Source organism: Seriola aureovittata, chromosome 1 (assembly GCF_021018895.1).
Source record: "Seriola aureovittata isolate HTS-2021-v1 ecotype China chromosome 1, ASM2101889v1, whole genome shotgun sequence".
Taxonomy (NCBI): Eukaryota; Metazoa; Chordata; class Actinopteri; order Carangiformes; family Carangidae; genus Seriola; species Seriola aureovittata.
Window position 1 is genome coordinate 17,243,693 of NC_079364.1, and position 13,692 is coordinate 17,257,384.

Sequence of the window (13,692 nt, forward strand, 5' to 3'; positions counted from 1 at the left end):
TATGGTTTCAGTAGAAATTTGAAGGCAGATTTTGTAAAAGTGTAAATGTCTGCAAACGTCAGTTATGAGTCCGTTAGAATTTTAAAAAAGTGCGCTCCCACCTTTTACAGTAGGTGTTTCGATATCTTTTTCTAACAATAATAAAGCTAATTAAAGGCAGTTAATTAAATAATTATTAGCCCATGTTCATTCAGGTCTCTGAACTGAATTAAGTTATTCACTTCAAACAGAATCAGATATAACAAAATCACAATTCAGTCTGATTATTGGGCTAAATTATTATTAAAAAACATAATGTAATAGGTGTGCCAGAAAAAAAATCTAATACATGTACATTTCATTAAAAAACAGCCCAGTGTTGCTCTTTACATCTTTTTTTATGATAGTCTATCACTTCAACATCATTTTGTAATGTCATGTCATGATGATCATCATCTTGTTTTTATCCTAGTTTAAGTTCATTAAAAATTAATAAGGCCTTTTTCTTTACTTTTTTTAAAGAGTGAAATCCTGAGATATTTCTGAAAACAGCACACGCCTGGAGGATCAGCTACAAAGTCTTTGAACTGTCCCCAGAACACCTTGGCTCACTTTAATCTCTCTTTGTCCTGTATTTCACTCCAGAAAATCGGCAACATCACCATGAAATCTCTTTAAGGTGCTCCAAAGCCCTCACAGTTTGCACCCATTTGTTGAAATGTTTAAGATACAGCAAAGGTTTTTTTTTTTTTTTTTCCTTAACAAAGGGACCTCATCCTCTCTGAAAGTGTGTGAGATGGAGAGCAACATTCAAGGGATTTTGACCAGTGCGCTCTGCTCTGCGACAGATGGTGTGTACCATATAATATGGCTGGGATTATGAATTCCATGGGTAGTAGATTGTACGATCAAATATACATGACCAGGACTTTATTTTACCACAAAATAAACAAATGCTGGAAACCGCACTGCCCAGCAACTCTTCATATGATTTTGTGAATCCATGAAATAAATATTAAATAAATGAATATACAATCTATAGTGACTACAAGGAACTGGACAGGCAGCACTAAGACTCTGAACAGGGTGTTCAGCTTGTAAACCAAAGGTATGCTTAGTAATTTCAGGCTGTAAATAAAAGGACCTTAACTAACTTTATTTTTAGTATGCCATTTAGCTGCTGGAGAGTTGAAAACAGTGCATAACTACACCAGTAGTTATTCCACATACATACAGGCTACCTTACCTTTTGTCTCTGCTGTTATTCTACCATTTGACCACATCTGTGTTACTAAGCCTAAATCATCGACAACCAACCTGAAATAAATAAAACTTAACAAATTAAATGTATAACTTATTCTCAGAAGCTAGCCTCAGACTGGACTCAACCTAAAGACAGGAAAGAGGGGGTATGACATGTGTTCGCCAGAATAAAACTGATTTAAACATTTTTTTTAAACGGCCTCTGTGTTAATATAGAATATGTTTGTTTGTGGTTACATGTTGCATATTCTCAATTAATTAAAAGTAGACCCTGTAGACCCCCTGCAGGTAAATCCCGGTTATTGGACACGTTGTAGCCTACATGCGTGCATTTTTCTTACTAGCCTGTTATGTTTTTAAATGGCTTATTTATTCATGGCAGAGCCACTTTTGGAGCCTTATGTTATAATAGCTTATGATATGTTATTTTATTGGCTTAGCAGTGGGCTAATACTTCATCAGTGCCGTATATCAGACATACAACATAAAGTGGGAGAGGGAGAGCAGACACAAGCAAACATACTCACTTTAGTGTCAAATTTATCACCTGAGAGTGAAATGTTTAATAGTCAAAAAATCCAGTCAGACCACGTGAGTCGTGGGTGCAGGTCTATATATTTGCATGGCTGCCCACTCACCGGGTTTAAAATTTGAAAAACAGCAGAATGAACCAAACACCTGGGCTTCTTTGGAGAAGTTAGTTGCACACTAAATCTTTGTAGAAGAGCAGCTGTTAGACCTTCCAGCCCCGGTTTTGCGCTTGTCGGAGCTGGTACAGGATCATGGAGGAACTGGCGCGGGAGAGCATCAGCCTGCTGGCGCGGTCTGCGTCTCACGCGGATCCCCCGCGGCTCGGCTCGTTCGGCGCGGTGTTCATCATGCTGAAGTCTGCGCTGGGAGCCGGACTCCTCAACTTCCCCTGGGCTTTCCAGAAGGCGGGGGGAGTGAATACAGCCGTCGCTGTGGAGATGGTGAGTACAGAGTCAGACACCTGCAGAAATAACCTGGTAATACTATATCATTTAGGAAAAGCGTTCATAGTGTGTACAGCTACACGGCCCTGCACCAATAATATGCACCAATGTGCACCAATAATATGCTCATGGAACAATTAGGCACCTTTGACGCTAGTTTTATTGACGTGTAACTTTAAATCTCGAGCTGTTCAGGGGGTTTAATGCGGTTAGTTTTGTCAATGCACACTATAGACTCAGCACTCCCCCGTCTCTCCTTGGTGTGAAAGAGGCTCATCTTTTTCACAGGTGAGCTCTAATGAAGCTTCCAGTTTTGGTGAGGACCTGAACTTTCGTTGCACTGCATCTATTGACTGCCACAAAAAATGTGTGTGTGTCTCATGGATGGATAGCCACATGGGCTTTCCAAGAATGGGCCCAGGGGCCCAAGAGGTCCTGGGGTGGGGTGGGGTGGAGGTGGGGGGCGCTAAGCAGGAGCCTCTGTTTGAAGTGATCATTCTTTTTGGAAAGTCAGAGAGCTTGTTTTGCTCTTGATGCCAATTCAAGTCATTTTCTATTGGATAGCTACTGATACCAAATCTGAGCAAATATTTATTTGTATTTTTTTTGTGTTTTTCTTTTCTTTTTTTTTTACAAAAGTACAGTGATGCCGTACAAATTTGTACTATAGGCTACACCTACATTAAGATTGGTAGCGCAATCAGAAACATATGTAGGAAAATCTGACTCTCATCACAGGGTTCCTTAGTATAGTTTCCTATAATGTTGTGTAAAATCTGTCATTGTGCTGGGGCAGGAAGCTTTAGAAAGAATTTGATCTGAAACAGTCAATTAATTAAAAAGTTGATTGTCAGGAAATGATTCAGTAGCTATTTTAATCCTGGAAGGTAGCCTATATCTATTAAGACTATTAATAGATAGGGGGGGGGCATTGTCTAATAATCTGTGTGCCAATATCAGCTTGGTCTGTGAATGAAGATTAAGGTTGAGCTCCTCTCCCCGGTGCCCCGGCAGGTATCCCTGGTATTCCTCATCAGTGGTCTGGTCATCCTTGGCTATGCCTCGTCTGTCAGCAGACAGAAAACCTATCAGGATGTCGTGAGCGAAGTGTGTGGACGAGCCGTGGGTCAACTCTGCGAGATTTGTTTCTGCTTCAACCTGTTCATGATATGTGTTGCCTTCCTGGTGGTGGTGCAGGACCAGCTGGAGAAATGTAAGAACCAGAACAACCATGAATTATGTTATTTCATAGCATCGGTCATTGTTTACAACAGACTGTGTTGTTCATGCTTATAGTTTACACACTTCTTTTTTTATAACATCCAAACTCTCTCTTCCTCCTGTGAGTGTGTTGGACGTGCTCACTGCTTCATACTTATGTTTATTCATCATCACGTAAACGTTGGGTGGATTAAAACCTACAGTATCAATGCTACTGATATGTAGTCTTGAGTATCAATACTGGTGTTAGTAGGATGAATACAAACAAAACCAGGTCAAAACCTGTATGGCTGGACTGTGTATGGTCAATGTGTAAAATTGAGGATTTAGTCTAAAACTGAAAAGTTTGTGAATTTACACTTAAATCTGGTGACAAAGATGTTAATTTAGCAACGCTGCCTGTAAACGCCCCCCTGATGATGTAATAGATACTGTATGTGTATGTACACAATCAAACGTTACGCAGCCATAAAAACTCAAGATGACAAAAAAACATCCACAACTGTTTTAGTAACAGGTGTTCACATGTGGCCCACCGTACAGAGCAGGTTCTGGACATGAGGTCGGCCAATAGAAAAGGGCCAGTTTACAACACTGTGGAGGTTATATCTCTGTATGAAACACAAAGTGTTACTGTAAATTACATTTAAAGTCCTAAAGCCAATTAATCTGCGAGGTTTGCCTTAGTGTTGACTTTGAACCAGTCTACTCACGAGTCCAGGAAGCAGGGACAACACTAGATGAGGGTCTCTTTGAAGGTTTGTAGATTGCATTATTCATATAGTAATTAGTATGTGAGTCCCATCTTTGGTCAAGTTTAGGCAACAGAAGTGCTTTGGTTAAGGTTAGGGAAAGATTGTGGTCCTTTTTGATACAGAAAAGTCACTTCAGACACCACATGTCATTTAACCAAAACCACGATCTTTCCTGAACCTTAACCTGTGTGCCGTGTAAAAAAGTTTAATAATGCTGATATCACAACAACAGGATATTGTACTGCAAGATCAGATATTTTGGAGGAAAACAAATACGATGCCTGGGAATATTTTTCCCCAAAGAGTTTTACTCCAAAACTGTTGCAGTTTTGTTGTATATAATCATGGTTTCTAGGACACAGGGTTTCAGTGAAGAATAATACAATCATTTTTAGCATAAACTGCTTTGCAGATTGATTTACATCAGCATAGACAGAAACATAAATTAACAAATACAAATATGTGCTTGACGGGTGTTAGCGTTCCTGTTGGAGACAAACATGATAGTGTACCAGCTCCCATCACCATCCTCCTCATGCCATCTGTTAATCATCAAGCACTGCTCTGTTTGCACTCAGCATTTGTTTCTGCAGAGTTCGAATGTTTTCATGTTATCAAGGCACTCGACTGAGTTTGTGATCAATTTAGCAGCCATTCCCATATCAAAAAATTAATCTCTCTCAGACCATGAATCATCCGCACTTTAATATTCATTCTAGCTACCACTCGGGTAAACATGTGACTGGGAGCAGTAATGCCTCCCCTTTTCATTTTAACTTTGTCATTTTGTCGTTGTGAAACCCTTCAAATCCTTTTAATGTTTCTGCTCTTTTCCAGTTTTAACCAGATCATTTGATTGGATTTTCAAACACACCAAAAAAAACAAACAAACAAAAAGCAACAAAATAAACAAACAAACAACAAAACAATAAACACTTGATCAGGAACAGGAAGCTATAGAAACACACAGGTAGCAGGCATGCAGGAAACAAGCTGGGACTTAAGCAGACGATCTGACAAGGAGCTGGTGGAAATGGCTGTTGTTTTTCTTACTGACTGGGATCATGAGAAAACTGGGAGCAGGCGTGTGAGTGGGCAGGGAAGCTCACGTGAGTGAGAATGGGAGACAAGTGAGCAGGTGGATCTATCGTTCAGGTGACTGACACAGGGAGGAAAGTCTGAGGACATCTGGTGGGCGGATGGAGAGCGGCAGGGCCGAGACAGGGACAGTGACAGTAAGGATGGTGAGGGCCAGAGGAGGGAACAAGAGAGTCCAGAGACGAACCGTGACGGAGAAATCTCAAGGGACAGATGCTTTAAACACATTCACAGGACTATTATGTTTGTCATATTCTATATGGTCATCCACCAACATTAAAGCGTTTATCTCAAAGTCATAAACCACGCTGTTCAGCAGGAGGCAAGGTGTAAATGAATCTTTTGTAAGTATATATAGCTGTGTAAGTTTTGGTGAGTGGTCTTGATGTTGTCGTGCTGTATACTGATGCCTTCATGTTGCAGCAGGTAAATAATGTTAATTTTGACTCTGCTTTTGTGTCTCCAGTGTGTATTTCTTTGTATGAGACGGTGACTGGGTCGAGTGAGGGAGAAATACCGTATCACTGGTACACTGACCAACGATTTGCCCTCTTTGTCATGTGCCTCGTCATCATCCTACCACTGTCCATCCCAAAAGAGATCGGCATCCAGAAGTACACGAGGTACACAACCTTTAGCTGTAGTCAGAATCATCCAACTCAGACATCATGCGGACTGTACTATTTTACATTTTTGTGACTGAACTTGTTTCCTCCTCCCGTTAGTGTGCTGGGGACGCTGGCTGCTACGTATCTGTGTGTGGCAGTGATTGTCAAATATTACCTGATGGAGAGCCACACAGTGATAATAACTCCAGAGCACAGCCAAGGGTCAGTAACCCTGGTTTTTAATGGATGCATGCGTGTACTTAACACTGGCTCTTCACTTAATATGCATCAGTAACTGTCTGTGTGTGCTCTGTGTTTTTCAGTGTAAGTTCATGGGCATCGATGTTTAGTGTCGTGCCAACCATCTGCTTTGGCTTCCAGGTAGGATCATAGAAGAGATCACATACACAATATGCATGATGTGAAGTGAGTTGAAGTGGAAAGAAATGTGGGATCAATATCACACCCCTAGACAAGCATGTGGAGCATGTGGAAATTTAACTTTCACGTAGTGCTTTTGTCTGACTGCTGACTCTGACTTCCTGTCACATTATGACTGGCTGAGGTTTGCTAGGTTAATCTCATGACATCCTCATGAGAAAGGCATCGTTGAACCCCCCCCTCATAATGAAACATTCTCATTAATCTGTGTGTCTGCCTGCATTTGCAGTGCCATGAAGCTTGTATAGCAATCTATAGCAGCATGGAGAACCAGAAGCTCTCCCACTGGGTGGTCATCTCTGTGGTCTCCATGTTCTTCTGTTTGCTCATCTACACTCTGACCGGTGAGTTCACCAATAAAACATAAATTTCAGTTCAATGTGGCCTCACCTGAAAGCTGCTTATCATATCCACTCTCTCCATCTCCAGGTGTGTATGGCTTCATGACGTTCGGACGAGCTGTCGCCTCAGATATCTTGATGTCGTATCCAGGAAATGACGTGGTCATGATCATTTCCAGACTCCTTTTTGGAATATCGATTATCACCATCTATCCTATAATTCTACTCCTGGGGAGGTGAGTGACACCAGAGTTGAGTTGTTTTGTATAATTGGTGTAATTGGTTATGTATGCGTGTCTTTTAACATGTTGTCTCCCTGTTGTGTGTGGGACAGATCGGTCATCCTGAACCTGATGTTACGAATTCAAAGGCGTCGCCGGGGAATCGTCACTCATTCGTTTGAGAGTCGCTGCAGAGTCGTTCTCACTGTGATCTGGATCACCATCACTCTTCTCATCGCCATGTATGTCCCTGACATGGGCGAGGTGATCGGTGTCATCGGAGGAATCAGCGCCTTCTTCATCTTTATCTTTCCTGGTATGAAAACAACCTTAACTTTGAGATGTGTGTGTGTGTGTGTGTGGACATGAATGTGTATTTATACATTCATATTCAGACTCTTATTATTAGCTTGTCAGTCAACTGTAGAGCATCTGAATTGCACTAGGATTGCAACTAATGAGTATTTTCATTATCAATTAATATGCCAATTACTTTTTTTTTTTTTTAAGTATATTTTTTTGGGCTTTTTATGCCTTTATTTGATAGTATAGTGGAGAGAGACAGGAAACGGGGAGGCAGAGAGGGGGAATGACATGCAGCGAAAGGCTGTCCGATGCGGGATTCGAACTGGGGCCAACTGCAGAGAGGACTGTAGCCTCTACACATGGGGCGCCTGCTTAGACCACTACGCTACACGACATGCCAATTACTTTTATGATGGACTGATTCATCATTTGCTCCACAACATGACAGCAAATAGAAAAAAAAAAAGTCCATCCCAAACCCAAATGTCTTATTTTTTTCAACTGACTCTACAAAACCCAAATGTTTACTTTCATAGAGGACTAAGAAAACAAGAAAATATTTACATTAACAAGCTGGAGGCTTTGACTTTTTTTTTTTTTTTTGATCGATTAATGAACTCATTGTTTCACTCCTAAATTCGACTAACCTATATGGAAGGTGCGACAACACAAATAGTTTTGTGTGTGTGTTCTCTGTTGCAGGTCTTTGCTTGGTGTTCATAATGCAAACAGAAACTGTGACTCCAAGAATCAGGTGAGCAAGAATCAGTTTGGCAACTATTTATTTTACACATCCATAATTTCTGAATTACTTCCTAGTAATTTCCAAGACATTTTATGAAAAGAACGATGCAATTTGTTACTAATTGTGAGGAAAATAGAGACAGTGCACAGCTGGTATACTTCCTGATAATTAATTAACATCAAATTAACTGCCAGTGTAACCTGAGACAGTCACTAAGACGTCTCACAGCAGGTGAGTTTCAACTTTGGTTTAAATGGATATTTCCGTTCAGGGAAATATTTTCCTGATAATTAATCCAGGAACGTTCCTTGGGGATTATTAGAAAACTCATAAAATAAAGTGTTACTGTTTTTTTCTTTCTTTTTATATTAAACCATAAACAAACAGAGAGAGGAGGTAAGAAAAACCTCCTGCTGGTCATACAAACATGGCAATGAGGAAATGTCTCGCAGAGTAACAATAACAAAAATAATGCAAGTTATCAGTTCACATGCAATCTGGTCCCAGTCCACAAAGTCCTCCTTTTAGAGTCTGGATAACATCGTCTTTCAAAGGGACTGAAAACGTATTGAATATTTTGTAGAAATCAAATGATTTGTTTGATTTGATGAATGATTAGGAATTACTGTTATGCAGAAGATTCATATTGTTGATGATTTTTTTTTTTATTCACGGCAGGGTGATTTTAACAGTTTGGGGAGTCATAACCATTGTAGTTGGAGCCTTCATCTTTGGACAGAGCACAACCATCGCTATCATGGAGCTTTTTTACAAATTCTGAATTTCACCACCATTATCACCACTATCTGGAGCAGCTGCTTCACTGTGACGCTCATCTCTTTTTGCACAACTGAATGTTGCATTTGTAAAGGTCATTTTTAGTTGTACATGTGACCTTTGTGCAGTGGCCTTGATATAAAATACATTTACTATGTGAGACTGTAATATTCTCATTTGTGTGATGCATAAATATCGGATTCGAATGGATTTTTTCAGTTGACAGTTATATTAAGTCACATAAAAGCCTGTCTGAACATATTTAATTGTTAAGCGTGTATGGAAAAAAAGAGCATCTATGTTTGAATGTATGTATGTTATTGCTTTATTTTGTTTGCTTTATCAATAATATATCTACAATATATTGTCTGTTTGAGACCTAATTTGTATTTGCAAAGCACGACCAGGGGGCAGTATAACACCACTGAGGAATTATTTATTTATTTATGTACGTAGTTATCCGTTCTGTTATGTGTGGAACTGCATATTGGAAACACAGATAATAGAGAAATCAGTTTTTATCATGGCCATTATTCTCCCAGTGATTGTTTTGAAACGTGATTGCCATGTCTAAGTGAACAAAGAAAAAATCCTTTTTTAATTTAAACAGATAGATTCATTGTCCTTGAAACGTGTCTACATTTATGATAAAATTCTTTGAAGTACATTATTCCTTGTCCCTTTCTCAGCATTTCTCAGCTGAATTTTTCCACTGACCTCCAAATGGCCAGAGTCATATGAGTGATACAAATCTGCAGCTTTCACTGAGCTCAGAGAGATGGCTGGAGTATGCTGAAAATCACTGTTTATTGTTTATTGACTTCAAGCTTTAAGGAGTTATGGCACACTGCCTGCGAGCATGCACATGCTTACACGTGTGTGAGTGTATGAGTGAGTAATGATTTACATTAAATGCAGAAAATGGACGTCGTATCTGGGCCTGGAGGGGTCTGCGTAAAGGCGACAAATCAGCCATGCTAACTTCACAGAAATGTAGTAGGAGGCTTGCATACTCCACTTATCTGTGTGAACACACATACAGTGATTCAGAACTTCATTCAAAAATAGACCATCTAGAAACACACAGCAGCTCCTTATCAGCGCTTCAGTTATGTAATAGGTTTTTTTTTCATCTCGTGCAGTGTTAATGTCCTTAAGGGAAAACCTCAAACTGTGATACTCTACTTGTGTTTAGCCCTTGGGATTATATATCAACCTTCTGGCCATATGATTAAATCCACTAAATGCAGGGAAAAAAATCACTGAAAATCATACAAACCACAAACTCCACATGTTTGTAAAGGCAATTCAGCAGTCCTGGGAAATAAAGCTACCATACACACATATGGCATACAGCTATCAAGATCTTAGCATGTCAGTTTGTTGTTTGTTTAACCTCCAAAAATGGAAGAATGCCCCACCCTCACAGTAATGAGTTCACAAAGCCAATGTTTCATGTCATACCAAAACAGACAAAACAAAACTAAGAGTCTACAGCCGTGCGAGCTGCTCCCTGAAGCTGTACTTTGTGCTTTGAGCTGCATGCTAATGCTAGTATGCAAAGCATAATAACATTTGCTAATTGTGTAGCGTTTAGCAGATGTTTCTACCAGCTGAGGCTGATGGGAATATCATTAGTTTTACAAATATTTGATTATAAACAAAACAATAGAATAAAATAGAAAAAAAATAGAAATTTTGACTTGATAGTTGCACTAGAAGATAAGTCGGTTTTTAGACTTCACCCTGCCGGAAACATGCATATCTCACATTTTATGACAGTCCATCCAACTGTACTAGTTGTTGAGGTATTTCAGTCTGGACCAAACCGACCAACTGACTGATGCTGCCATTACTAGTACGACGCCGCTAGCATGGCTAAAATCATCCATTATTCTCTGCATTACAGTATCTTTTCATTTTCCTCGGCCTCTGAAAACTCATTTCCAGTCCTCATTATTATGCTGTCCCCTGTAGCCACTTTGTTATTGAAAGATTACTTGTAATGTAGGCTTCTCGCGGTGCTAATTAATGCAATGGCAATTTGTGTCGACGGCTCTTTTAAACGTTTAATTGTTCCTGATAAGAGCATCAGCAAAACGCTTGAATGAAAAGGGACAGCTGCATGTTATTTCTGTTATTGCGTGTGTGCGTGTGTCTGTGCGCGTGTGTGTCTGTGCGTGTGTGTGTGTGTGTGTGTGTGTGTGTGTGCATGTGCGTCACTGTCACATGGATTGAAATCTGCTTTTTGTGTTAAGAATTGGGGAAAAAAGAGTTCCTGTCAGCTTTATGACCGTCTGTGTCTTTCTCCATAACAAATATGTTTCCGTATCACTGTTGTGACTGTGAATGTCTAACACTGTACTGTATGTAGTATAACATGGTCGTGTGCATGTATGTGTATGACCTTGTTTTCTATGCATCAAGGTTATGACCAGCAGGCAGAAATCATCATGATGGAGATAACATGCATCCATCACTCTGCTGCTCGGCCTTTATTGAAGCGCTTACAGCAGATCTTTGACCTCCGGGCTGAACTCTGTGGGATAATCGCTGCCGTGGCAATGAGCTCAGGTGAAGGAGAGGCCCCTGTCACCTTGTATGTGTGTGAGTGTTTGTGATACAATAAGTGCCCTAATGTTGATCCTTTTCATGTTCTTTAAATCTTTTAACACTACTCTACTGAACGGTTGATTGTGTTTTATTTAGAGACAAATGTTATGTGAATAAGCCATAATGACAAAACGACATATTAGATTGCATGTTGACTAAAAATCTTTATCTACTTTAACAATTTTCATTTATTTCACTTTAATGTAAAAGAAGTTTAGTTAATCTGAAATTGGCATATTTTTGGTGAAATGTGTGTGAAAATAATGAGAAGATCTTTTATATTTAACACCTTCTGATAGATGTGTTTCTTTAGAAAACATAATTTCTCAAAACATCATAAAAACAGGCAGTGAAACTGAACGCAAGCAGAGAGATCTACAAAAGTCAAGAAACCTTGTTAATAACATCTATTACAATCATTAGATGTGGTGCACGTTTGGCTCAGTGGCGTGTGGTGGCTTTTTCAGTAGTATGTCTTGACATTGGTGTTTTGAAACTACTAGGCCACATTAAGTTAACATTAAGTTAGCTAATGCTAACAGTTATTGTGTATGTGTGCAATACCATTTTTGTTACAATTCAATGTAAGCATTTACAAGTATTTACTTACCAGTCTAGAAGAAACATTGCGAGTTCAGCATCATTCATCATTCCTTTACTCGCCGACAGCTGTCTCCAGCAGTGAAAAGCAACATCGACTGTAACTCTTGTTTTTCTTCTATTTCAATCACTTCTTAATGATGGCGTAGCGATAGCAAAAACTTAGCTCCTTTAAACTCTCCCTGGACTTGGTGCCTGAGGTCTCAGTGAGCCAGTGTCTGCAAGAGTACCTGAGTAGTGGTCAGATGAACAATATCACATCCATGACAAATGGCCTAAAAACTGACCACAGCGCACTAAGTGTCAGGCTGAAGAGTTTCCCTTTTTCTGTCCTTTTCATCCTCCTCTATCTGTCAACAGTGTGTTGAGCCAACATTTTAAGAGATTCAGATTCACCTGATTTTTCAACCTGGAGAAGGTGGACAGCCTCTTCTTTTGTTCAAGGGGCCTGGTGGTGAATCTTGACTCCAGCATCACTGAGCTGGTACAGAGGTTCAGTAAAGACACATTTTATTTGAGATACAAGTAAACCCTATTACAGTATACTATACTGTTGTTTTATTCTGGATATCAGCAGATACAGAAATCAGTGTGGCAAACATACAGGATCTGCAATGAAATTAAATGTGTGAGAGTGTGAAGCTAACTGTCTTCTCTAGATGATGACTCACTATTCTGTGGTGCGCTTCAGCAGCCCTTTAGGCTTCGCAGCTCACTCTGGTAAGTGTTTGGCAGTCACATACTGTATGTTGAAGTCAAACCTCAAGGTTTAAGAAGACACTACCTCTTCAGATGTACCATTACCAAGTGTGTCCTCTCCTCTTAGGCACTTACATCTGTGACAGTGCTAACCAGAAACATGAATCTGGTGATGTGACAGACGGTTGGTTCACTTATAATGACAAGCACATCATTGAGACAACTGGTACATCTGTGTGTCACCAGCAGCGATGAACGGCATACCTGCTGTTCTACTAAAAACAGGTAAGAGAACAGCTCTATATCCAATGTGTTGAACAACTTTCCCATAGAGTACTGAATTATTTATAAAGTCCATTTGCTCATGAGTGTTGTTTCCCTTTTTTTTAGCAGTAGAAAAGTCTCATGGTGAAGGAAGCGGACCTGCAGCATCAGAGGCAGCACAAAGACAACAAAGATTATGGGCAGCTTAGAGCCCTCTAACAACTGCTGCTGAAAGAAAATACATTTTAAAAAAGTTTCACAGTCAAATCAAGAAGTTTAAATATATTCATCCAATATCAATATATAAAAAACAATTACAACATTTTGTATCCTCCTCCTGATTTAAGAAAACTACCCTGCTGCTGTTTAAAACACTAACTCTGCCATTATCCATGTTTGTTTCCTTATCAGCTGTGAAAGTGAGTGGGGGAGATGGACCTGAACGACAAGCAGATCAATCAGCACGGACAGTTGCAGTATTTTGGTAACGGAAATAAACTGGTGTTTTACAACAACTCCATCATGTTATGTTGAAAATAAAACTTTTTGTAAGTTGATGAAGTGACAACAATAACCCACATGGAGAGTAGAACATTAGAAAGGGGATGGTGACGTGAGCAGCACTGTTGGCAGGAGCAAAAAAAAGAGGTGTTTTTGAGCAAAATGTTAATAAAAAGAGCCACAATGAGCTCTGGAAAGTTCAATAAAAATAACGTGAAATGCCATTTGGATGTCATGAGGCGAGGAGGCGTCATAAACTGCATGAACTGGGCAAAGCTAACAAGTG

At 39.7% G+C, this 13,692-nt stretch overlaps 1 protein-coding gene across 1 annotated transcript; it reads left to right on the plus strand.

The window, feature by feature from the left end:
• The first annotated feature begins 1,763 nt into the window (after positions 1–1,763).
• On the plus strand, positions 1,764–9,093 carry slc38a8b (solute carrier family 38 member 8b). Its single transcript, XM_056378608.1, has 10 exons — positions 1,764–2,213; positions 3,231–3,429; positions 5,757–5,913; positions 6,016–6,120; positions 6,222–6,279; positions 6,569–6,683; positions 6,769–6,916; positions 7,015–7,217; positions 7,910–7,961; positions 8,631–9,093. Exons 1-10 carry the CDS (start codon positions 2,025–2,027, stop codon positions 8,731–8,733), a joined length of 1,329 nt encoding a protein of 442 aa, XP_056234583.1. The 5' UTR covers positions 1,764–2,024; the 3' UTR covers positions 8,734–9,093.
• Positions 9,094–13,692: the final 4,599 nt, after the last annotated feature.

What these genes read in the sequence shown, in the direction of transcription:
- slc38a8b (XM_056378608.1), top strand. Translation starts at nt 2,025, where the DNA reads ATGGAGGAACTGGCGCGGGAGAGCATCAGCCTGCTGGCGCGGTCTGCG. An exon ending in CCATCTGCTTTGGCTTCCAG is followed by an intron (nt 6,280 to 6,568) that starts GTAGGATCATAG and finishes CTGCATTTGCAG; the next exon opens with TGCCATGAAGCTTGTATAGC. An exon ending in ATAATTCTACTCCTGGGGAG is followed by an intron (nt 6,917 to 7,014) that starts GTGAGTGACACC and finishes TGTGTGGGACAG; the next exon opens with ATCGGTCATCCTGAACCTGA.